This window comes from Saccoglossus kowalevskii, chromosome 5, assembly GCF_978046115.1.
Source record: "Saccoglossus kowalevskii chromosome 5, keSacKowa6.1, whole genome shotgun sequence".
Lineage (NCBI taxonomy): Eukaryota > Metazoa > Hemichordata > Enteropneusta > Harrimaniidae > Saccoglossus > Saccoglossus kowalevskii.
The window spans coordinates 37,028,653-37,054,541 of NC_140645.1; the positions used below are offsets into that span (position 1 = coordinate 37,028,653).

Here is a 25,889-nt window from a genome sequence, read left to right on the forward strand (position 1 = left end):
ACTTCAAATAATTATACATCAAATACCGAAACCATAGAATCCATCTGCTGTAGAACGCCGTAGGGACGTGTTGAAAGTGTTATGAATATGTTTGAATGTCTTGAAAAATGTGCAACACGTTTACGTCAAATTCAAACATTTTCCTTTGTCTACATTGAAGCTATATAGCACATAATGGCGAAAAGTATGTACTCAGGCAGCACAGGGTCACGTCTACTTCCTGTACACATCAGTCACTATTATCACTGTACTGCCTTTGTGCGTATTCACAATAATTTCATAATAACCTCGTAATTTAAAACGAACAGAAAATACTTGCCGATCATGAAGCAGCTATGAAAGCTTGGGATGCCAATCAAAAGAAAGAACAAGAGAAACAGAGCAGAGCAACCAGAAAGAAACTGGAAGCCAGAAGAAAGAAGAAAAAGGACAAAGAATTGGCTAAAATAAATGAAAAAAACAACATGGGGAATGAAGTGACTGAGAGACAAGTAACCGACCAACTTAATATCCTGCAAGCTCGTGGTAAGAAGATATTATTGCTTAATGAACTGTTTTTGTATTAATGACAAGTTGTATAACATTTAGTGCCAATTTCAATGCCACTTGTATTGACCATGCAGTGAATAGTTGTCCAAGATGACATGTTTCCTTAATTTCTGCAGGATAATAATTGTAAATTGATAAAAGTAAACTTTGCTGACATATGCCCCCTAACATTAGAGGAAATGTTATCCACTGCAAAAGCTCATGCCCATATTTGGCTGTAATTTCTATTGAAATATTGACCCAGAGCATTGTTGACCGAGGCCAAGTCGAGATCAACAATACTCAACAACAATATTGTATTATTAAGGTAGAAGCCTACTCATGATTTCAAAAACCCAGAATTTCTTAATTTTTTAATAAATTGTACTTCCAGGCAATATAAGAATATTGACTTTGAAAAAAATGGGGGTCACCAGGTTAATTTTCGAGAAAATCATGGTTGTATTTTAGTGGATAGCGGCCATTTTGGCAGTATTATAGTGCTTTTACCATAGGTTCCTATGGCAGAGATATTATGCCATATCTCAAATTGTAGGCTGGTGACATAGGCTGAAAAAATAATATATTGTTAATGATGGCCTACTTTTTGTTTTCCCGAATTTTTTCAAAAATCTGGGTTTTAAAAAGTGTTGAAAAATGCAATTTTTGTTTAACATTGCGCTCTATGGAATTGTTCTAAAAATAGCTATTTCTGAAAAAAATGTAGTACTAGTTTCTCAAAATACGTCACTGTAACACACAATAGAATGCTATTTTATGGTGCCATGGGACAATAGCTTAATGATTTTACATAATAAACCAATGAACATTGTCATGTGATTTATGAACAAATTTCTCAACAAATATGAGTAGGCTTCTACCTTAATATACCGAATAAAACAAACATTTTGTAAAAGGCTGTATCGTGTAAAATACTTCCTGCCCATGTTTTCAATGACAACATCCAAAATGTTCTCCGCTGTTTGTTTCATCACACTTCCAATGATTTGTATGTATTTATATTCCATAATCCCTTCTGAAATTACTGTTACATTTAAAATTTTTGTATGTATCAACTAGCTATGGATGAATGTCAAACATTTCAGAAGCTGCGAAGTTTATACATGCAGCGTGCGCACACAAAGAATAACAGTACACTACACTGAGGGGGGTCACACTGAGGGGGGGGGTCAATCAGACCCTGATTAGATCTAAATGAAACATTATATAACAACATGTTTCTGGTTGAATGAACAATTGAATGAAACCCACTTGTATGTAATTACAAAGTTATGGCTATGCATGTCAGAACTTGTCACTCAGCAGCAAATTTATTTGTTAACCTGTCATGAAATGTGGTTTTAAAATCTTGATACAGAAGGTGCTCGGCACAACAGATGGACTCTAAAACCCTAAAAACTCAACCAAATCTACAGAAATTGTCAGCTATTTGCAAACAACTTATAACATCGAATATTGTAATTGTTGCGGTGGAATTATGGCATGTGTTAATTCATATATGGTTACAGTATAATACAACTTCAACATGAATTTTAGGAGAAATTCACAGAATATCATATGCTAGTTTCTATGGTAACACTTGATTATGATGTTGATATTTGTAGATGCTGCTGATTTGAACAGTCATAACAATGACTCTCTACGTCTCGATGATCCCTCACTTTGGAATAAAGGCACAGCAAGCACAGAGTCTGGATTACCATCTGGGGTAGAAGATGGTTGGATGGCAGCTTTGATGAATTCACCACTTTATCAACAATTAACAGAAATGGAAGAGATGCTGAGAAGGAATGCAGCTGATGGATCCGGCGCCGGAATGTTAGGATCCGGTGTCTATGGTAATGTCCTAATTTATGTACATGTACAGGGAAAGGAACATCTTATGTAAATATGTGCTTGGTACAGTTATTGGTGCACTTGATACTTACACAAATGTTCTGGCCCAATCCTTAGTGCTGGCTGCTCACTCAGTAGTAAACGGACCAGACCACCAAATATTTTTGGGTGAATAATGTCCTACTGGATAGAACAATAAAAAGTCAGTTATATGTGATGTTTTAAATATATGGGCAAGGTGATTTGTTTATGGCCATGAAATTTTTGTTGAAAAAGTCACATACAATGCTTTACTCATCGTTTATGTTCAAGGGTGGATGGAAGAGGATTTTTCAATGGCTATGCCACTTATCATGCCATTTTATAGATTGTAAGAAATTAACTCCCCATGATGCTCTGCTTCATTTATCTTTTTTACCTTCGCTGTTGACTTTGTCTAGTGTAGCTTATCATAAGAGTGATTGTTTGTTGTCCGTGTCAACTTTTTACTTTTTCAACTTCTTCTTGAAAACAACAAGCCTGATTGATTTGATACTTGGCGTATATGTACATTGAGTATACCTCTCTCAGATTTGTTCATTTCGTGATGATATCTTTAATTTTCTAATTTTGGTGAATATTTTTATCATTGATGAAAACCTCAAGTCCGATTGCTTTGATTTACGTATAGTTACCTCAGGTGGACCTCTCTCATATTTGTTCATTTCATGATGATATCTTCAATTCTCTAAATTAGATTTATTTAATATTTTTGGTAAAAAGTGATATTTATATTATACATAATGCTACTACAGGTTGACCGACCTCAGATTTGTTCATTTTAAGATATATCTTAAATTCTTTAATAGAAATGTGCAAATATTAGAAGAAGTTTTGGCCAAAAGTTCCTTTCGAAATGATTGATACCAATTACCAAGCACTAAGATCACCCACCGTACTACCATTTTCTATATTATACTTATAAGTTCTAGAAGCTTTCTTGAATTTTAAAATTTCAAAAAGTAGGAGAATTCCATGTGCTGGGGAAATGTTAAAGAATACGATTGATGCATACACAATCACCATTTTAACTTTGTACATATTTTTCAGTATGGTCAAAATAGTTCCTACTATTAAACTAAATATATTGTGTTTTGTAGGTGCTGGAAGTGATCCATTTATTGATGTGAAAGATGCTCAGTGGTTGTGTGGTGGTGAACTAACACCAGTCGATATCAACAGCATTACACCAAGCCAGTTTGTCATCTACCGATTTGGTGTCTTCCTTCTACGCTTGCTTCATAACGTCATCCGTACTCCAGACGTCACACTCCTACTTGCATCCAACTTACCACAGAATAACTATGAAAGGAATATGTTCCGTAATTCTTTCTTTTACCAACATGCAAACAACATCTTGTTCATCAGACAGGAGAGATTGGAGTCTGTTGGTGAATTTATCATGGTTGTACTGCATTGTATTGCGCATATCAAAGTGGGTGATCTCGTCAATGATGCTAATCCGTTATTTATGAGAGAATTTTTCCGTGTAAGTAAAAAAAAGCATGTAAGGCACTTTTCTTCAAAATGGAGATTTATCTCAAAATTTTCACAATTTATTATCAACTTTGATGCTTTATTTTAACAGAACTCCCAATAAATTTGTGTATTGTTACATATTAAAAAGATAATTACAATTAATGTGTCTAAGGAATGTTTACAATGTTGCAAAATGAACTGAGGGTACTGTAAAATTGTTATAAATTCACTAGTGAAGTTGGAAACTAATTACAGAAGTGTATGACAATTTGAGGCAACATTTTCATTCAAAGTTTTGTTGTAATTGCTTTTATGATGTTTGTGTGGACAGGATCTCTCTAAATTCTTTAGAACTCCAGTGAAAACCTGGCCAATAATTCTATAATATTAATGGACAATTAATGGTTATGGCAAAAATCAATTTGTTTTAACCACCATGTGATCATTATTCAACAAATAACCATCAAATCCATTACCACACCATAACTTCTGACTGTACTTGACTTGTCGTGTTTTTTTGTTCAGGCTATGAATATTGTTTGTCAAGACATGTTCTTTGCACGTTCCCGTACCACATCCGCTACTGGGCGTCTCACTGGTATACCAACTACATCGGGTAAGACAGCCCTGGAAACTGCTTTCAGACATACCAAATCATCAGATGATAAAACTACAGTTGTTGGTGAACTTGTCAATGTCAAGGTGAAATTACCGACAGAAACTACATTCGAACGTGAGGTAGGTGTTGTTCTCTTTAAAAGTGGTGTTGTTGTCTGTTCATGTGTTTAACCTATTTGTAACAGTTCTATATGCTACACAGCCAGCAATTTCACAGGGAATAACTAAAATTTAGTCTTCATTGGACACTGTTTAAAAATGGAACTTGTGTGTTTTTTTTGCTGTGTGTCACTTTAACTTAATTTCTCAGATATGGCACTATGTGAATAAATATCCCTATAAATATACTGCTTAATAAATCATGATATTGTACTTTTTATTTGAAACAAAGAAAAAAGGGGAGGAATTGTGCCTGCTGTGCAATATATTATTCATGCATTCGCAGATCAACTGTCTTTTAACACAAATAATAATTAATAATGTTATTGTATTCTGTGATCTGCATCTACAAATCACCAGAGTAACTAACATTTCATAAACATATTTGCCCAATTTTCTTATTCAGAATATTAATGAGCGTTCAGCTACCCATCAACAAGCGAACACGTATTCCAAATTACGGGAATTCCTGTCCAATCATGGTGGAGCCAAAATGAACTCTGATGTTGTAGGTGGACGATTACAGGAACTCAGAGGTCAAAAACCAAGTAAAGAACAAGCTAAAAGGTAAGCCGTCAATAATACATCTTGAGATTTTTTAATTTCATGAATTTTTCTATGGTCATAATGTAGGGGAATATGGAAGTAATTTCAGAAAATGTTTACTAAATTAGAGTTTGCAATCATGTCTGTTTATTATGTTGATCACTATTATATCACTAAGTACGAGTATATTTATTATTGTATGTTTCCCTGCTTTCATATCCAGGTTGTAAAAACCATGTGCCAATCTTGTTCTATCATGGACCAATCATAAAACTTCTGTGGCAGTCATGTGTCAGTTTTGTTGTCATGTACCAACCATGTATTCTATCATGTGTCGACCATGTGTCAATCTTGTTCTATCATGCACCAACCATGTATTCTATCATGTGATGACCATGTGTCAATCTTGTTGTATCATGCACCAACCATGTATTCTATCATGTGCCCACCATGTGTCAATCTTGTTGTATCATGCACCAACCATGTACTAGTATTTTATCATGTGATGACCATGTGTCAATCTTGTTGTATCATGCACCAACCATGTACTAGTATTTTATCATGTGATGACCATGTGTCAATCTTGTTCTATCATGAGTAACCATGTAACACTTATGGCAACCATGTATAGCTATCATATGTTCCATTCATACTAATACAATTTAATATCTTCAGTATTTTTCTGCACATTCTGTCTAAGGAACTCGGTTATTGCTTGCAAATGCTTACTAGTCGTATCAACTATTTGTTTTTTCAGACCAACTCTCAAGCCATCCAGCAGTGGCCTGAAAAGTCACAAAGATTTACTAGAGATGCAGATGAATCAAATGGAATCTCAGCTGGACAGTCTCAACAGTCAAGTATCAAGTGTTCTAGGAGACATGCAGTCAGTCAATCAGGGGATACAACAAGCTGACTCAACCAAGAAAACTGACAGCCTCAAATCTCAAATAAATATATTGGCAATGAAGAAAGACAATCTCATGAAAAAGATTGCTCAAATCGAGAGAGATATTGTTAAAAAAGAACAAGAATGGCAGACAGCCAAGTAATGAAAAACGAATTTATCGTTATTTACTAAAATTTGATAATATATATACGACAACAGTCACATTCCAAAGGACATTTACAGTAGAATATTTTCTCAGATGTTATAAGCTTGCAATAATTTAGATATTTTTATTTTAATATTTTTTAGGCTGGTCCTATTTTACAGTGTTTGTATTTTATTTCTCCTTTCGTCTATCCATCCATTCATCCATGATTTTTAAATGTCAGACCTAGATTTTTATAACAAGTCTTTCACTTCTCTGGGCTGATTTGTATCCATCCAAAGCGCAGGTTAGTTCCAAAGTCCTCACTTCCCCGTCCAAAGTCTGGAATAGTTTACTCTCCCGTCCAAAACCCAGAATAATTTCCATTATCTTCCATCCACTGTCTACATTTTTCTGGGTAGAATTCTTCCAGGATAGTTCCATGACTGAAATGAAAACTTAACTGAATTTTATCTCCTTTTACCTCAATGTACAATTCAAAACCAATATATATTGTTACTTTGATGAATCTTTACTTTCTGATGTATACATACTACGATAGAAACCACCTTTTAAAGAAATAATTCTATCCTGTACATTTTCTATACAAAATTAAGCCATTCATATATTTCACAGTACATTTCACAGTATAATGAGTTGACACTTTCCATATGTTTTGTACATAATAATTAATCTTGCACTATTTCTGGTTGTACAATAATAAGACATATATGAAGAAAAACCAAGACATATTCTCATATGGTATAATTAAGATTCTGTGTTATAAAGATTTTATTGCTTTAAATCTCTGTGGATGGAAGGAAATGTTATGTTAGTCAGCCTTATCTTGTGCTTGAACATTTAAAAACCATTAATTACCTATTTTGCTGGTAGTATTTACTTTTTATTAATTATTTGTAATCGGATTAATGTTGCTTAGATTAGGGTTTATGGTGACTTCCATGAATCCATTATAAAGGATTTCCATGATTTTAATTGTTTTATTTTATATCCCAGAATGCATTGTTCATATACTCTGTGATTGATGGTTCAAATTATGTAATTTATCATATTTGGGTAATTATTTCAGTGTTATTTCCCAGACTTGATGCCTATATAACTATCCATAATGCCCTCCAATTATAGTTTCAGTAATTCATCAGCATACTTGACATTTTATAGCAAAGTTACAACTTACATGTTTTTTAATTGAAACAGAAAGGTTCTTAAGGAAAACATTTTTATAATTGGAAAATTCTTATTTTGTATATTTTAGATGTCTTCCAAAAGGTACATATGTAATTAGATGTTTTGACGAATCACAGACAAACGTGAAGAGTTTTGCAATGAATGTATATTTCTATCATTTACGAATTATTAAAAATTAGAATGTAATTTTTTTACTTTTGTACATATACTGGAATTAATTTTACAATAAAACAAACTATATTCAATTCAAATGCTGTTTTTATCCTGGTGGAGTGTAGTTTGACTTCGTTTTTTGGTTTGGTCTATTGCTTTTGGCGTCATTTTTTTTGACATGCCTGGAATGATTTAGTCTGTTAGTTTGTTTTCATTTTGTAGACTTTTGAATGATTGGTGAACATTTTCATCCCCAGATTTCGTAACTGTCCATTGATTAGCAAATCATTTGTATCTCAAACAGAAATGCAGGCAACCCTACAAGTCAACACCTGAGTGCCCGTAATTCTTGTCTCCCATTGTTGCTTTTTTAGAAGGGCACAGTAACTGAATGGTTTGTTATTGCTGTGCCCATTTCTGGGACATTGCGAGTAATCTTACTGTAAGTCATATAAGACAGAGGGGTTATGCTAAGGTGCCACAGTACTATAAAGGCATCCCACAACAAAAATGGAAACACAGAATCACTGTATTTTCACTGCAATCACTGCTTACACAGATCAACCTAAAGAGGAGGCACATCAGGAGAATCCACAGCACTTCAGACTCTCTGTTTCTGACTGACTGAGTTCATTAGTGCAGTGGCAGATCTTACTGCAAGAACACTACAGTGCTGTCTGATCTCTTGCCATTATAACCATTCATCGATCTATTTGCCAGTACACCACTGAAGGCTAGTGTTTCTGTCTTGCATTAATTAAAGTTAGCTCTGGCAGGGGGACATGACTATCCCATTCCTTCTTTTTTATTGATACTTGCACACTCAGAAGTTATTCGAATCAATCAACATCTCAATGACACTGACAGCATGATTTGGACACCCCGTATATAGTCATTGCTCATAGATGACATTTCTCTGAGGATGCATGTCTGTGACACCAGATCTGCTCCATCTTTACACTTACAGGCTGTTCTCATGCCCAGGCTGTTGTAGGGCATTTCATATGGACCAGTTCATTTCAAGGCAGCACCGTCCAATTGTACCATAGCTACTGGCAGTATTTCTACACTTTGTGCTTACAAATTCATTCTCATTTTTTGTCCTGCTATGCTTCATTTAGTAGATTTTTCTCTAAAGTGGATACTGATAAAGAGGCCTCATTCATAATGTGGATCACCAAGTCTATATTTAACACCATTTAAAGTATTATCTATCAGTTTGGTGAGGAGCATTGCTAAGGACGACTCGATTAGGGCACTTCCAAATGAGCTAACTTGCATGTACACTGTTACTCCACCTTTGTTGCATATACTGATTTGATCCTTGACATTATTGCTTGCATTTCATCAGCATAATTCATAGGAGTAGCATTGAACAGTGTCAATATTAGTATCGTTTTTTTAGTTGCAAAGTGGTCAAGCCATGCTAGTCGTGTCTAATTACTTCTGATCTGAGTATATGCATTTCTGAGACTCCAAGCTTGTCAAAGTGCACATAGTGACATTCATTTGCATAGGATCATGATCCATACCTTTCTCATGCATCTGGCTTGCTTTGTGTTCTATACTCACCAAATTTTGGATCGATCAGCCTTCCACTGCTCAGTGATGCATGGGAGTACAATATACCACTTACTTGTTTACTTTGGTCAGTTGTCAATGCTGACACACCTGGTACAGTGAGAGATAATGGAATTTTGGAATTTCCAGCCTGCATAATCACCAAAGTTACCACATCAATGCTCAGACTGCCAATGAAACCTGTGTAATAACGACTTACATTCTTTGTGGCATTTGTGTGCGTGGTTATTCTCTCATTTTTGTTTTTGGGACTCAGACACATGGAAGCTAGATGACAATCCCCATCTTGGGAGTATCAACTGAGAAAAACTCGCCCATCATCATGCTCATCTTGCTGCATGTCGGAAAGTACATTCATCACCTGATTATTCACCAGCAAAGCGACTTTGGTTATTATCTGATTTTGATTCTTATTTATTGATTACCACGAGACGCCGCCAACAACATTGTGGCAAATTATTACAATAAAGGTGCCTTATTTAAGTGTAGGTATCACACTAGTGGTTTCTCCTGTCCTGATTTTCTTTTAATGAAAATGACTGAGTTGTTCAGGCTCCGGGGGCCCTTCTTCACCGCACTATGAGTTACCAGCTAAATCAAAGCAGTCTACTCCCATTGCTGCAGTGGTCCCTGTGCTTGTTATGAAGGCCCATACATCAAAGCAATGAAGGTGGTCTTGGACCAACACATCGCTTCACTTCCGGCTACAGCATTTGAGGCTATACTTCCGAGCAACATCTTAGAAATGATGATTCTGGATAAATTGGTTGCAGTCAGTTTATGGATGGTAAAAGTGGTTATTTCTATGATGCCTGGAACAGACATTCCAGTTTGCCAAAATCTGTCTGACCCAGGACAAACTGCCAATGGCGAATTTACTTTGAGTTGAGTACCTTAGTATGGGCCATTCATTTGATGGATACTGCAGCTGCAACTCAACATGTTTTAGAAAGTTAAATATTGGGTCTGTGTGTTACATGTTTGAAAGTTGACTCAGACAATTGGGATAATCAGCACATATTTTTCCACACATTGGCTTCCCAGGGATGTCTGCACTACACTATATGTCAGATAATATGAATGTGACAGCACCGCATCGACTTCTGGTCATCTTTGTTTATTGTCAATACACCTGCCATCTTGTGTCCCTCTGAAGTATACAAATATGTTGATCATTTGTTCCCTTAAATGAGATCCACACTGTCTCAAGGACATCTTTAGTTGTACCACTGTCCTCTCCCGTGGATTATGAAATGTTCATGTGTATGGAAAGATGGAGTTGCCAGATGTCCCAACTTACATCTTGCCAGATATAGTTTGACGTCACAATCACATTTTATGTACCAATGAACCCTTTAGGATATTCAACATTTCACATTGCAAAATTTGTCTACCTGATTTGCTTATTTTGGTATGCTATTGGCTGATTTAGACCAACTGGTAATGGTTCACCTTACATTGCTTACGCATCTGCGACAGTTTTTGGTATGGCCCAGAGTTGTGATTTTTCACCACATCGATCACTTGACATCTTAGCCTACTTGGCATTGTCAAAGATGGAACAAAATTATTTGATTGGTAAATTTCAAAAGTGGTAGAAACACTATACATATAACGGAAAACACACTGAGACAAGTGGCACATGCCACACAGATTACTGATACCAAATCTACCAAGAGGAAGGGAAGTCTCTAAAGCTAAGGGTAACCACACAGAAGATAAGGCTTGTAATAAGTCGCATGTATCTACTCCCCAGTCCAAACACGCTGGTAATGAAGGGGCATGGAAAGCACACCTGATGGGTGTCTAGTGGGTCCCACAATTGTGTTAATAAACATTGTGTTGCAAAACCTTTTTGTATACACGCTACCCCTTGTGTTCTCAATATCGACATGGGTCTGCATCAAATCCATACTGGGGTACTTCGCCCTTGGCTTTGGTTCCGTACAGTTTGGCACAGAGTTCCCCACAGGCAATGACAGACCTATTCACACTTTTAGTAGTAGAGAAAGTCTGTCATATACCCCTTTGCTCACCACCTCTTCCATGTGGAGAAGCTGCCAATGGGCCAGGTCCCTACTAGTCAAGGGTCATATTTTCTACTCAGTAACCGATCTTGGTTTCTACATGAACCTAGTTTCAAGTTTCGAGCAGAGACTATATGTAGTAATTTTTCACCCTTGAACATTTTGTTCAACTTAAAGTCATTCAAGATGGTTAATGCACAAGCTATCAGGCAATACATCAAAATACACAATGTTATGCCCCCCCCCCAACGCCATGTTGCACACCAGAACAATATGTTTTCTAATGGACATTATGTTTGTACTCGCATGCAGCCACTCCAAGAAGCCCGGTGTGCCCTTACTGACAGTTTCAATTTCGCCAGATACCACCGACTTAGGGGCACACATGATCGATCTCTCCAAACCCAGGGTCTTCAGAACACCACTCAGTTAGCCAGATCTATCAGCTCAAACGAGTTGAAGGCGTTCAGTTAATCCTCTCAACCTTTTTACTCCCACATCAAAGGCAGACAGGTACTAGCGAAGTACGAGAATATTGCAAAGAGAGAGGACACAAGATCACAACTCCTGAACAGTATCAATGTTTACCACCAGCTGGGAAAACATTGATACGTATACATTCGCCAGTTTCCACTGATACTAGCAACGCTAGTTTGTTCTATCAAACAACATACAAATGTCACACCCCTCCTCTGGTCTTTACTAATACTAACAGTCCAGGGAGCTACTTGACAAGATAGAACTCATAATAGTTTTTCTGTAGCAAATGCCTGCATCAGCATAGCAAAAAATCAACTTACAGCTCTACATTATGCTCAAATCCTTCCAATACAACACAACCCAGTTATACCATAGTCTCTGGTGGTACTGCTGTTTTTTGATGTTTACAACACAACACATATTCTTTTATCCGATTATGCCCCAGCTAACTTTCTTTATCATGTGGCTAATACAGATAAAGAGAACATTGGGAAACATCAAGTCGGCAATCAACACCAGTTAGGGTAGGATCCTTACTGAGGAAGACATCATTAATACACTGGTCTTTCTTACAAGCTCTATTCTTCACTAATACTTTTGTGAGCTTTCAGGCTGACTCAGTCTTGTTATGGACTAATCACCTCTTTGGTGGAGAACCAAAGACCTGATGAACCAACCTTCCGATTTTAATCCCATGGCTGCATCTGGCTCCCAGTGGAACAAGGGAGAAGTGAACCCCCTTGACCAGTATGTGCACTCTGACACAATGGGAACTGAACACTACCTCTCTCCTGACAACGCCATTTATCACTGGGTCCTATCATTCCAGGGCAGAGGGTGACAACCTCATGCATACAATGACTGGACAAGCTGTATGCAAGGTGGGTGCCCCGAATGTTGACTCCACATCAGAAGTTGAACAATTTTGAAGTTTCAAGAACGCTTTTGGCCTATTTCCAGTCAAATCCTGGCAACTTCTTGATTTGTGACCCGAGATCAAACATGGGCTCACCACTTTGATCCAGAATCAAAAAAGCATAGCAAACACTGGACACACAAAGGTTCACAGCCGCCCAAGAAGTTCAAGCGAATGGCATCAGTTCTGGGACAGCCAGTGAGTCATCATGATTGACTACTTGCAAAAGGGTCAAACAATCAATGGAGAGTACTATGCTTCAGGACTGCGACAGTCAAGAGCAGCAATCAAAGAGAAAAAGAGAGGGAAGCTTCGAGCTGGTATGCTGTTGCTCCAGGACAATGTACCTGTCCACACAGCACGGGTGACAGTGGCAGAAGCAACCGAATGTGGCTTTGAACTCTTACCTCACCCTTCCTACACATCTGACCTGGCACCGTCGGACTTCTACCTGACTTCTAAATTGAAGTTGCACTTGCATGGTCACAGTTTTGAGACTGATAATGACGTCATCCAAGCTGGCATATTTAAATAATCAAGATGAAACCTTCTTCCAGCAGGTAATAGAAAAACTAGAACTTAAAGGGGGATTATCTTGAAAAATAGTGTAAGAAAAATCTTCCTTCTGTAACCTTTTATGAGTAAGCCCGAGAACTTATTGATCACCCTTCGTACCTTGGAAAGGTTGAATTTTGCAATTAGAGTTATATGTGCTTCTTTAAATTCCAATGATGCACTCAGTGGGTAGGCATTTCTGTAGAATAAGATTCATCATGCCTACACAGTTTAGTATTACTTCACTATGGTGTATTAAATGTTGACATTGAATTCAGACTGTATTTTGGATTGGGCTTATGGTGAATGTGGTTTCACTTCTTAGATTCAAACTCGAACCCACTTAGTCTGCTTTATATTAGACAACTATCTGACTTATCAAATTGTGGTAGTAACTGGTGTGACGTCATCAACTAGAAGATATTCTACAGCTAGCCCTCTTGCTCATTGGTCATTTAAATTGCTTGAACTATCCGCCCACCTCCCCGGGCTCCAGCGCATCATGTTTGGTGTATTACCCATAATCCCTGGTGGTCCCAGACACCTAGTGGGTGATAGTCGTATTTTTAATTCCGGGGATAAACTGGTTGTCTAACTTATTTTTAATAAATATTTTTGTTATTTGTAATTTATAATTATTATTATGTCTTTATTTTTGCCATTATTATTTTCTCTCTTTCCTGTTTTTTCTTTACACAACTATTCTTCTTCCCTGCTCTTTCCTTTCATACTTTTTAATATTTCCTTTTTCATGCTTTTCTTCTTTATATATTCTGTGCTCTACTCTTTCTGTTTTCTTTTTTTGTCCGAATTCTTTCTCCACGCACCTGCTCTGAATAAACCCATTAACATGCCCTGTCACATTATTAAAACACACAATCTGATTGAAATCGTTCAAATATGTTATTTCCATATTATTTATCATTTGCAATTCTTGTTGTTATTATTATTTACGTAGATCTTACTTTGTTTTATTTTAACTTTCGCGATTACCAAAACTTTTGAGAAACTGCAATCAAAAATAAAATAAAATAAATTATTAAATAAATAATGTCTTGAAGCAGTATAAAAGTCTGTTTATCCTGATAATGTTTGGTCTGGTCACTCAGTATGACTGCACCACATATTTAGACTTGTACCACCATAATGTCTGCGATCAAAGTCCCCATCAATCTCAAACATTTCTCAGATTTCCGATACTGATAAAATAGTTATTCATAGCTTGTATGTATTAAAAGACTGACTCACGTAATCTTATATTCATTTACTAGCACAGTGGTAATCTAATATCAGGTAATACGCCAGGCTTCGTCCGGACAATCCAATAACATTACCTGTGACCTCTGTCTAATTGAAAAATTTTCTACTAACAACACATCTATCACTGTCACTTGAACTACGCTATAGCCCTGTCTCTCAGTTCTGACTGATTCTCGACTGCTACTATTGACTGATTCTCGACTGCTACTATTGACTGATTCTCGACTGCTACTATTGACTGATTCTCGACTGCTACTATTGACTGATTCTCGACTGCTACTATTGACTGATTCTCGACTGCTACTATTGACTGATTCTCGACTGCTACTATTGACTGGTTCTCGACTGCTACTATTGACTGATTCTCCACTGCTACTATTGACTTATTCCCGGCTGCTACTATTGACTTATTCCCGGCTGCTACTATTGACTGATTTTCGACTGTTTTTATTGATTGACTATGACTACCGTATAAGGATTGTTGCCAAGTAGTGTGGGGCCTAGAACATATTTATACTGGAGGTTCCGGAAATCATAATTACATCATCTTACTATTGTTAAACGAGTACAACTGAGTGTCTAATCATACTCCATTGGAGAACATATTCTCAAACATTGTGTGAAGTGATAAAATACTAGCCCTGCGTACATGAATGTGTAGGGGGTGATATTTACATTGGGCTTCTTACACTCCTATTCATCGGGACCTTATCTGCGCCCCAATACGCAGATAAGGTCCCGATGAATAGGAGCGCCTCCACATTCACAGACCTGTACACAGAGCTAATAAAATACATGCCATACATTCCTAGAATATACTAATGACTTGCACATTACATTGATTTACAAATACAATTTCAAATAAAATATCAAACAAAGCAAATAAAATGCCAAACTATAAGAGTATAGAATTGTTATTTGTGTCACACACAAAAAATACGATATATCCAACGTGTTATTTCTAATGCAACTTGTCAGATTTTTCCGCGTCTACAGAAAATAATTATTAGAAGCCAAATGCCAATTTCAAACGCTAAATTTTCTAAAAGCTTTTTGCATCACAGCGACAATGATGATATGACGATGAGCTATTATGAACTTAGCAAATACTCTGGATATTTATATCCAAAAAGCTTAAAATCCATTTCGTATAGTTCATAAAGTTGTTTTACAAGTGTAGAATTCAGATGCTTGAAGTATTCCAGTATGTATTCATCGCCCGAGCTCTGAACATTAGTGCTTAATGACGTTGTCGGTGTGAAATTTAAATTTGTTTTGGCGTGAACCCTTTCCAGTATATGTATACTGTCCTCTGTGAAGGTTTCGAGTTTTCCAATGACATCAAATTTCTTACTACACACATCGCAGTTTAGGTATTGTGGTATCCAGTGCCTGTTCATGCTCAAGGGGTCATCTCTAGTACCTGCCACATACATTGCGAATTCTTCAAATGTTACGTTGTATTCTGACTCAGTGTTTTTAATTATCGGTGATTTAATCTTTCTGTATGTTCGTAATATATGTCTTATTGTATTTTTAGCAAATCCCTCCATTTGACTGCCCATAGGGGTAATTTTGTCTTTGTAAGCAGACAGTAATTTTGAGAAGGGGTGTCTTACAAATAAAAATGATGTATAGTCTTTGTAGTGGTCCCAGCGTTCGTCTGACATGATGTAACATGGCATGTTTCCATGAACATCTGATCGCGTGCCCATCTCAGATGACGAATTGTATCTGCCGCTTAAAACTAGAAACAGTGTTTTCCAAGTGGAAGAGCCTACTTTAGGAGTTGCGCACATCAGAAGCTTGTGGTGATCTTCCACACAGACCTTTGCCATACTAAACTCAGAAAGAGTGTTCTTTAAATGTTTGCAGGTTTTCCTTAGTAAAACCTTCCTCCATTGCTGAGTGGCCGTCCAATTAACGGAAATTCCATCATGGACTAATCTAGTCAAATCCTAGATGAAATGAACAAATATATTATTAAACTAATACAACATCTGTTTTACCTTTCACCCTTATTTGTAATTACAAGGTTCATGTTTATTTCACATTGACTGGACAAAGCATATAGATTAGAACAAATTAGAACAAAACTGATTATACTGAGAGGGTTTCTGATAGATATTGACTAGGATTGTCGTTGAAATGGACTTCCCAATTTATGTTGAAACCGATTTGAAGTTTGGGGTTAACACTCTCGTTTGCGAGTATCACGTATACCAATAATCAGTTCGTTATCTTTAAATATTTCTTTACATATAAAGCAATGCAGTATTTATGGGTGACAGTACAGACAATACTAAAGACTTTTACTCAGACTTTGAGTGGGAATAGTATTCAACATAGTTTGCCTTGAGTGTAGTTTCAAAGCATGCAGTAAGCCATTAAAAACTGACTAACATGACAAAAAGTGGTCTCTTTATCGTATGTTTAGACTACATGGACACTAAATCACTCTATTTTATTTCCATTTGATATAATATTTGCGAGATCACAATGCAACATACAGGTGACAGTAGCAGTATTTCGGAGCACACTTTTGAGCGAATAAATAAGACACCAATCCAAGTTTCAAAACTCAGGTTTCAAATCAGATGTGTTGTGTAAATCCACTTTGATTATTCTTCTGCTGTGATGCCCACCTAAGTGTTTGTCTGAAACCAAGATAGTGTAGAATAATATTCTTCTAATAACTTCTCACATGTGTTGTATAACACAGTGAGCTGACAGGTATTTGGAACATTTTTTGAATGCCTAAGTAAATAAAGAAATTAAACTATTAAAAATCAGGAAACGTACTACAATTGATACTCGTCTCAGAGAATTTCAACTCAAAATAATCCATAATATTCTGACCACAAACAAAACATTATTCAAGATGAAACCTCCCATTGTGGAGTCTGATCTGTGTACTTTCTGTTCATCATGCTCTGAATCAATGCTCTTGACCAATGTCAATGTACCCAAGATTTATGGGAAACTAATGCTTTGGGGGGGGGGGTAAACTTGGCCTGAAGGCATTCTAGAATGCGCAATAAATCCCTCTTGGGGATGAAAACTTTACATGTTCAGTCAACTTCCTCTTTCTAGTAGCAAAAACATATATTTACTTGTGTAGACATAAAAATCAAAAGCCAGAATTCATGGCATAATAAGAAATGGGGATATTTTATGAAAAATGTTTCCCAGTTCACTTCACAATATGTAGATTAATTGCAATTTGTAATGTACAAAGCAGATATGTAAGATGTTAATTTCAGTGCAAACTCCAATAAAAGTTGATAAATACAAAAAAAAACGCATCAGGAAATCCTCTGACTTCGACCGAGTTCCATGTGATAACAATATTTTCTATCTTTGATTCGATTTCAATGTTGATAACGCTGTTACTGCCACATTAGACCATTATATTTTCTGGGTGACTAGCCTGGCTATGATCAGTAAAAGTATAATTAGCATAACAAGTCTCAAATAACAGAACCGAATACAATATAATATGCCTGACAATGCCTTACAGCTGTAGTGTTAGCCAATTAGCTGACAATATTGGGTAAGTCCTAGACTGTCGACAGTCTAGGTAAGTCCATGAAACGAATTCGTTGCCATGATGAAGTGGGTTGATTGATGCATGATAACTTACCGTGTGTTTCTCAGCAGCCAACACATACCTGTGATACCCTTTATGGAAGAAATGAATAAAATATGTGTTATACTAGTATGTCCTTGTTATTAAAGTTTTTGACATTTCAATTTATATATGTATTGTAATAAATGCTGCAGCTATGGTATTCACATGATATCTGTCATTAGTTAAACATCACTGAGCAGTTTCTAAGTTTCGGTTGTGATTCAGTTTTTAGCATCTTAGGATCACATCAAGCCACTGAATGGCACACATGATTTTCTTTTCGACAAGAGAATCTATATTCGACATGGAGCATTTCCCATTAAGACTAGGTTGACATGCACTCTTGAGTTGTTCCCTGAATAGCCATTGGGACCCATTGCTAGGACTGCGTACTTAAAGGGCGGCAGTCGTCGTGCCGCGTCCTGTTCGATATGAGACTCATAGCGACGTATACAACGCGTGTAAAATACATTGTTTATTTACATGAAATTCGAACACGCGCTGCGCGACGCCCGCCGCGCTTTAAATTATTTGTGTTTAGAGTGCTCTCGAAGTAGAATTATGACAGCAATGCATGATGGGATATATTATAATATAATAATTTTAATGACATATAATAACTTATTCATAAATCAGGTTTCGATTAGTATAACTCGTAAATACCATCACTTGGTTTGATTTGTTGCAAAAGTTACAAAACTGAAAGGGGTAATCTATTCTGGCAGTGCAACTTTAAAGCATTATAGTCAGACACACTGCATGCCGGGAAGACACTTACCTTGGATAAACAGATACAGAAATGGAGAGTTAATCACACAAAACAACACGGTCCTGATTATTGCAACCCTCCACCAACGATACATTCTTTTTCCTTATAATAAATTCGTAGAAATTATGTGAAATGTTGTAAAGTTAGCTGTGAAAAAAAATGAAACATGTGACATACAGTCGATTACACAATTTTGGCTTCGCCAAAAACCATATTTCAAACACATTTTAAGTGTCAATAAGACGTGATAAAATTTAGATGCATCAATTTTAATTTATAGAGTTACATGATGATAATGTGTTGTGTCCAATACACGTTCAGTTACTCTTCCATACATAATACGTTTCTGTTAACATTGCAGTATAACACTCGCTTTGCTGATGATCATTGAGACATGGCAGATAACATTATGTTGTGAATTTAAAGATTTATGAAAAGTTGAATATCTGCCGTGCAATCGTTGTTTTTTTTATTTGCATGTTAAGTACATAAAAGTTATAATATAAACGCATTAAAATTTCAATAATTTAGTGATTTTAAACGTAAACGTAAATCAAATAAAATTTAAAAAATAATTTCAATCTAATGTCTTCAACTACATTTCAACTATTTTATAACAAATACATTTATTTAAAATGTTGAATAGTTCATTTTGCTTAAATGATGGATTTAAAAAATGTAAAACAAACAAATAAACGCAATGAATTAAAGGCGCCGATCACGCGCGTTGGAATAAATAAAATTAGTTGCGGGTCGAGGTCTCATCTGTCTTTTTCACTCACGCAAACATAACCACACATGATTATAATTACGCTATTCCAAACACACCCATAGTAAATAAAAGAAAAAAAAAACACTGTAAGGTAAAATGTAAGTCAGATTTTTAACTAACGAATCTTGAACTGAACATTAATCACTGTGAAAGTGAACAGATTCTAATCAGCCATCAAAGTTCAAACCTGCATGGACCAACGAATATGGCATCTGTGTTTGACAATCAAGAATAAACTCGATGCTTAGAAAGAGAAAATTCATTCAATACATGACGGCAGAGAAACCTTGTGTGGTGGTGGGAAGCATTTGTCAGTATTGGTGATTGTATCTATGTGGTGACGTGTCTGCGTGAAAGAGATGGCAGGGGGGTATAAAAGTAATCGACAGTATATTAGAAATTACCGTGATATGTGTCTCTGTGCCATCACACAGAATAGTCGTATTAGTTTAGATGATAATTTGCTATATCCTGACAGCATTTCATTTTACGCATGTTATAGAATGTCTACCCTGGATGAACACACTCATGCATCCAAAGTCGGTATAGCCAGTCTGAACTGTACTGAACAAAATCGAAACACATGACAAAGCATATAATAAGAGACTGGGACCTTTCGGTTTTATTAAATGATTATCAAGGAATACGATTAACTACTACTATTTATTATTGATCCCGACATCGTTCTCCAATTTTGTAACATCCTCCCACCATGACAAAATAACGTATATATTGAGCTATATTACATATCATATGGTTTATCGATTGCATTTCTACTTTTCCAACGCAACAGAACAAATGTTACAGATTGGATGTTTGACATGTATGTTTCAAAACTCATATTTAACCATCTTTTTTGTTCCCACTGTTCATGTGTTATCTTTTTAGAGCCTGGGATAGCCATGATGATTTAGGGAAAACAAGAAAAGAAGAAAAAGAACTTGCCGAATAATATAATGGAAACCGCGGTGAGAATAATTGTCTGCATAATGTCGACCTTCCGACATTTTCACTTTAATTTACACCTCAGTGGAAATATTTAAACTGCGATAAGAATAATTTTCTCCGTGGTGTAAATATTTCCACCGGGATGTAAAATTAAAGTGAAATTGTCGGAAATTCGAAATGAAGGCGAAAAATACAGGTGAAAATGTGAGAAATTCGAAAAACAGTGAATGGCCCTAACAAGCCATCGTAGTATACAAAAAAGTACAAATCATTCTAGACTCGTAATGGATTGGACAATGAATTTCAAAATTTTAATATTTCAACTTACCCACAGATATAGAACCTTCTTCTAAAATCTAAACGAAGTCTGGTGTAACTGAATCATCCTACTGTAATAGGTATTAATTAACTCGTGTCAGATATATTATCCTAATTTGCATACGTCATTATGGCGCCTCGCGAGGTGATTACTTCGTGTCAGTTATATTATCCTAATTTGCATACGTCATTATGACGCGTCACGAGGTGGTTACTTCGTGTCAGATATATTATCCTAATTTGCATACGTCATTATGGCGCGTCACGAGGTGATTACTCGGGACTTTCTAAAACTATCAACATATGTCTGACATGTGTTTATTTTCAGCATTGTTATAGTGTTGTTAGACACGTAACCTTCTCTTGATTACTGAACTATGTTTTAAATGTTGAGTTAGAGAACTGAAATAAGAGGAATCACTAATCATGTAATTTGTTGGTTACATTTTAAACAAAGTTTTTTATCTTATAAGAAACTGTCAACATTTATGATTGCGTTGCGTGTTTTTTTTTTTACATTAATAAACTGAACAATTTCGTGTTCTTTGATGTCTATGCTGCTATGGGTAGTCTAATGAAAAATTGTGAATTGTCCAAAAAATATGTGTCATTTTAAAACATTTATCCTGTGAATATATGTTGTTTGTTTCTCTGCGTCTATGCAGTAAATGTCATCAAACCTGTGGATCAATGTCTGGTGATATGCGACATAAGGGACTGATCATTTTCTTTGGCCGGGAGTGCCGGGAAATCTGATTTCGCAAAAGTATGAAAAGACTTTGCCCCTCAAGCAAAAAAACAAAAACATCATCTGAAGATACAGTGACCCCCACAAGAACTTTTGATTTATATTACTCGTAGCTTCGAAGTGAGTAGCTTTCGCAGTGAGTAAGACTTTGTCACAGTAACTGGCTCTTTCATCGGAGTTGAGAATTAATGTCATTAACAACTGGTGTCAATCTGGGAATACCATCCTTAGGAGCTGTTATTTGTCTTTATGTTTTGTGCAGTTGCTCTGGTAGAAGTTCCTTAATAAGACCCGTGCTCTGATATTATCACCTAGTTTCTTACTTTGACCAAAGAACATTTAAAAATGTATAGAATGGGCTTTGCATCACGTATTCTTGTCATACTGCTTTAGTGACATACTGTAGGTATTGATGTTCCAGAAGGATAGTTGAATATTGTTTATAGAAATTAATAATCCACAGAAATTATAGTACAAAACAAATGTATAACTCATTCTCAGTAATGGAATAAAAAAATGTACATGCATATCTATTTATATTTTAATTATTAGTATTATTAGTATTGCAATACCCCAAAATAAAATTGAAAGAAATTGCAATATAAAATATTCCATCAAAGACACTTCTCAGTGGGCGTATTTTGCGGTCAGTTTTATTCAGTTGAAAATAGCAAGGATAATTAAAAATGACGACAAAGGTGAAAACATTGTTATGCTAATTACTATCTTACCACGAGCAACTAAATTGATATTGATAAGATTCCAGGGACGGCAGTGATGAACCCCAAAACGCTATTTAAGGCAAAACGAAAAGTGGAGCACACGAAACTGTTTCAAATCATCGTACAAAACACGAATTAACCATTGTTTACCCTTGAGGGAAACAAGAATCACTCGCTTTTAAGGGTGTCATAATAAGCGAATGGTGAAACCCGTGTTTATGTTATCAGAAATTTAAGACCTCATTTATTAGCGTTCACATACCACAATCACAAACTATTCATTTTTACGCAATCTGGGAAGTCCGGATTACTAAAGTACAGGACAATGAAACTGAAATATCCTAGAACTAGCACATATCAAAAATTACATCTCTAAAGTAAGTATTCATAGTATAGTATAACTGGACCGGAAGTGAAATGTGTTTACTACTATAAATATCCAAACATATTTTAGTATAAGGTGATGATGCCGTCCATGACAGTTTTTGATGTTGTACATAATAACGGTGGTGATGCCTTTCACGACAGGTGTTGTCAGTCATGGCAGTGGTGATTATGTAATCCATGTTGGTATTGGCTGCAGTGATGCTTTTAAAAAACATTTGTTATTTTGAAATGGCGGTGGTGATATTGACTATTAGGATTTACAAATAGTTCATATACAAGGTTATGTTATATACTGTTTTGATATTTTTTATTAATGATAAATTGTATTTCAAATATATCATACTAATGTTTTGCTATTTTCTTTGGTATTCTGATGAGTTATTCAAAAAAAAACTATTTGAGTAAGTGCATTGGTTGTTTATTAACAATTAAAAAATACAATAAACTTTATATCACAAAAATAATAGTTTGAATTTTGAAAGTGTTAAAAGAAAGTTCATGAACTTGAATATTTTTGTGCAATAAAAAAAGTACAATAATCTGTAAATATTGTGTCTGTTTAAACTTATGTATTTTTCTTCTGCACATAACAAAATTGCCTACCCATGTAATGTGAAAAAGGTATATCCCTTTATCCAATTTTAAAATAGCTTGGTTCCCCTGTTTTTCGCCCGGCACCCCCTGCCGAAGAAAATGACCAGTCCCTAACTCATAAAATTCCATAATGTTCTTCGCAATAATTCTTTATATCCAGACACGTCGCAATGATTAATGTAGATTCTTTATAATCATGTCATTTCTTTAACATCTCATTATTTCAAGTGTGGAAAGAGGTGATACTGGTCTTTAATCAGCTGGAAAGAATTGCAGACTAAGTAGAAATACATAAAGGTGTATACACTTGTAGAATTGTGAATTTATACCCACTTATTATGTTGATCTACGGATTTAAAAATTATGTCAAATTATGTAATGGTTTTGACCTCCACGCACCCAAGAAAAAACACTTCAGACTACATTATGTGAGTACACAAAAAATATCCCACTATCGTGTATTGTTCCTTTGTCATGTATTGCCATACTGTCATGTATAGCCCCCACTGTATGTATGAACTGAACTGTACATGTTTTATAATAATATCTTTATTGGCATTATTCATTTTGAATAGAACATAACAAAAAAAAAAAGAAAAAAAAAGAAGAGATGAAAATAAATATACTGCTAACACTGGTTTAGAAAATAGCACTTAATATAAACTGCAAGTTCTATATGTATGTTGCCCATAATACATATAAACTTTGCTTCATTATCTAACATATTGAAATGATAATTTGAGGTTTGTGCTGATTGAAATAGTCTCATTCTTGCTACTTCTTGTTGTGGACAATAAATCAGAAAGTAAAACTCATCAACTTTATTAGTACCACACCTTTCGCACATTCTATCATCCGCTTTTGTTTTTAGTCTAATTCTGAGTTTGCATATATATTTTCTATAAATTGGATTTATTTTTAATTTTTGTCAAGTACTGCGCTGTTTTAAATTCTTTCTTGAATTTACTGTGTGTTCTTAATTAATTTATTATTTTCCTCAGATTTAGATTTTTCTGAATTAATTGCACTCCACAAATCTACATAACTGGCTCCTATTTGATCACTTATGTGTTGTATGCTTTTCTTGGTCTCTTTCCAATAATTAATAATTTCACTTTCGTCTATTGTTTCTTGTATTGATTTTGCCCATTGTGATTGATCAATAATATTACAGGAAATTGCCTCATTTACTAGTTTGTTTCCATTTTTGTTACATATTTATACCAATATCTTACCATCATTTTTTTTTTTGAAACTGAGATTGGGTTTCTGCCCAATTTTAGATGTTTTAGATGTGTTTACTTTTAGGCTCCACATACTGCAGTAGGATGCCAATTTATTGAAACAATTTTGTAAACCTACTTCAGTTTCTGACACAAAGACAAGTTCATCGGCATATAACAGGCTACTAATTGATTTGTTATTTAACTTAGCTGGTTTACATGACTTATTTAGTTGTCCTGGTAAATCATTTAGGAATAAATTGAAGAGTATTGGGCTGATGTTGCAACCTTGTCTTACACCTCTGAGTGATTTGAAGTCTTTAGTCATTCCATTGTTTAAAGGGCGGTAGTCGTCGCGTCGCGTCCTGTTCGATATGGGACTCATACAACGCGTGTAAAATACATTGTTTACTTGAAATTCGAACACCGCGCTTTAATTTTATATTGTATCTCACATCCCTATACATACCTTTAATTACCTGATATATTTTTCAAGTAATATTATTCTTTAACAATTTATAATACAATCATTTACGCCATATGCTATCAAAGGCTTTATATATGCAGGGACACTTTTAGTCACATTTCCTGTCGTCTGCTGTTATCAACAGATATGGCAATAGTACTAACAGCGTCCGGATTACTTTCGGAAATTCCGTCGCGTTTCGGAAAGTTTTAATTTTCAAAACTTTTGAATATTTATTTGTGCTTTTAGGTTAGTGAGGAGGTTATAATAATTTTTCATTTCACTTTAACTCTGTTTTTTACACCCCTCAGACCCCTTTAAAAAGTCACTTCTGGCCATTATAATGGCCACTATTATCTTAATGGCCAGAATATTGATCAGATTTTTTTAAGTGGCCAAAATATTTACCAGTGTTTTTAAAATGGTGGTTTTAATGACCCATGTTTTTTATACTGGTCAGAATAATTACAATTGCTTTTTAAATGATGGAGTTGATGACATTTTTTTTGATGGGCAGTATAATGGTCATTTTATTTTTCATTACATACATAACATGACCAGTATTTTTGTTCATGTCACTAATATAATGGCCCAGAAAAAAAACTTCTACCTCGTGTGAGTCAATATACGTGTGGGAATTTATTTTTCCCAAGTTTTACTGGCGCTTGCAAGTACACTTAAATGAAATTTCGCGAATAATGCCTCGATCCCCAGTGAAATTTTATAGTAACGCTGATGCCAGTGACTGCTGGTGGACTACATAACCTGCAGAGTATTTAGATGGTGTTGAATCATAGGACGATTGCAGTACTGCAACTGGCACATCAAGGTATGAATTTGTAATTATTTTACAATGACTTCAATACAATA

At 35.4% G+C, this 25,889-nt stretch overlaps 2 protein-coding genes and 1 long non-coding RNA gene across 3 annotated transcripts in view; 1 reads left to right on the plus strand and 2 right to left on the minus strand.

Moving 5' to 3' along the window:
* The window catches only part of LOC100377425 (uncharacterized), a 154,881-nt gene extending 147,161 nt beyond the window's left edge, over positions 1-7,720 (plus strand). The window contains exons 139-144 of the mRNA XM_085498985.1: positions 309-525; positions 2,154-2,387; positions 3,525-3,913; positions 4,429-4,641; positions 5,087-5,247; positions 5,984-7,720. Coding sequence (XP_085355111.1) covers positions 309-525; positions 2,154-2,387; positions 3,525-3,913; positions 4,429-4,641; positions 5,087-5,247; positions 5,984-6,278 — 1,509 coding nt within the window. The 3' untranslated portion in view covers positions 6,279-7,720. The remainder of the gene's footprint in view (positions 1-308; positions 526-2,153; positions 2,388-3,524; positions 3,914-4,428; positions 4,642-5,086; positions 5,248-5,983) is intronic.
* Positions 7,721-15,532: 7,812 nt separating this feature from the next.
* On the minus strand, positions 15,533-16,279 carry LOC144341597 (carbohydrate sulfotransferase 11-like). The gene has a single exon (XM_078010072.1). It carries the CDS (start codon positions 16,277-16,279, stop codon positions 15,533-15,535), a length of 747 nt encoding a protein of 248 aa, XP_077866198.1.
* Positions 16,280-16,886: 607 nt separating this feature from the next.
* Positions 16,887-20,959, minus strand: LOC102807228 (uncharacterized). The gene is made up of 4 exons (XR_013420856.2): positions 20,890-20,959; positions 18,851-18,988; positions 18,085-18,122; positions 16,887-17,098 (listed from the first exon to the last, which is right to left on the minus strand). It is a non-coding gene; the product is annotated as an uncharacterized LOC102807228 (long non-coding RNA).
* Between the last annotated feature and the right edge of the window lie 4,930 nt (positions 20,960-25,889).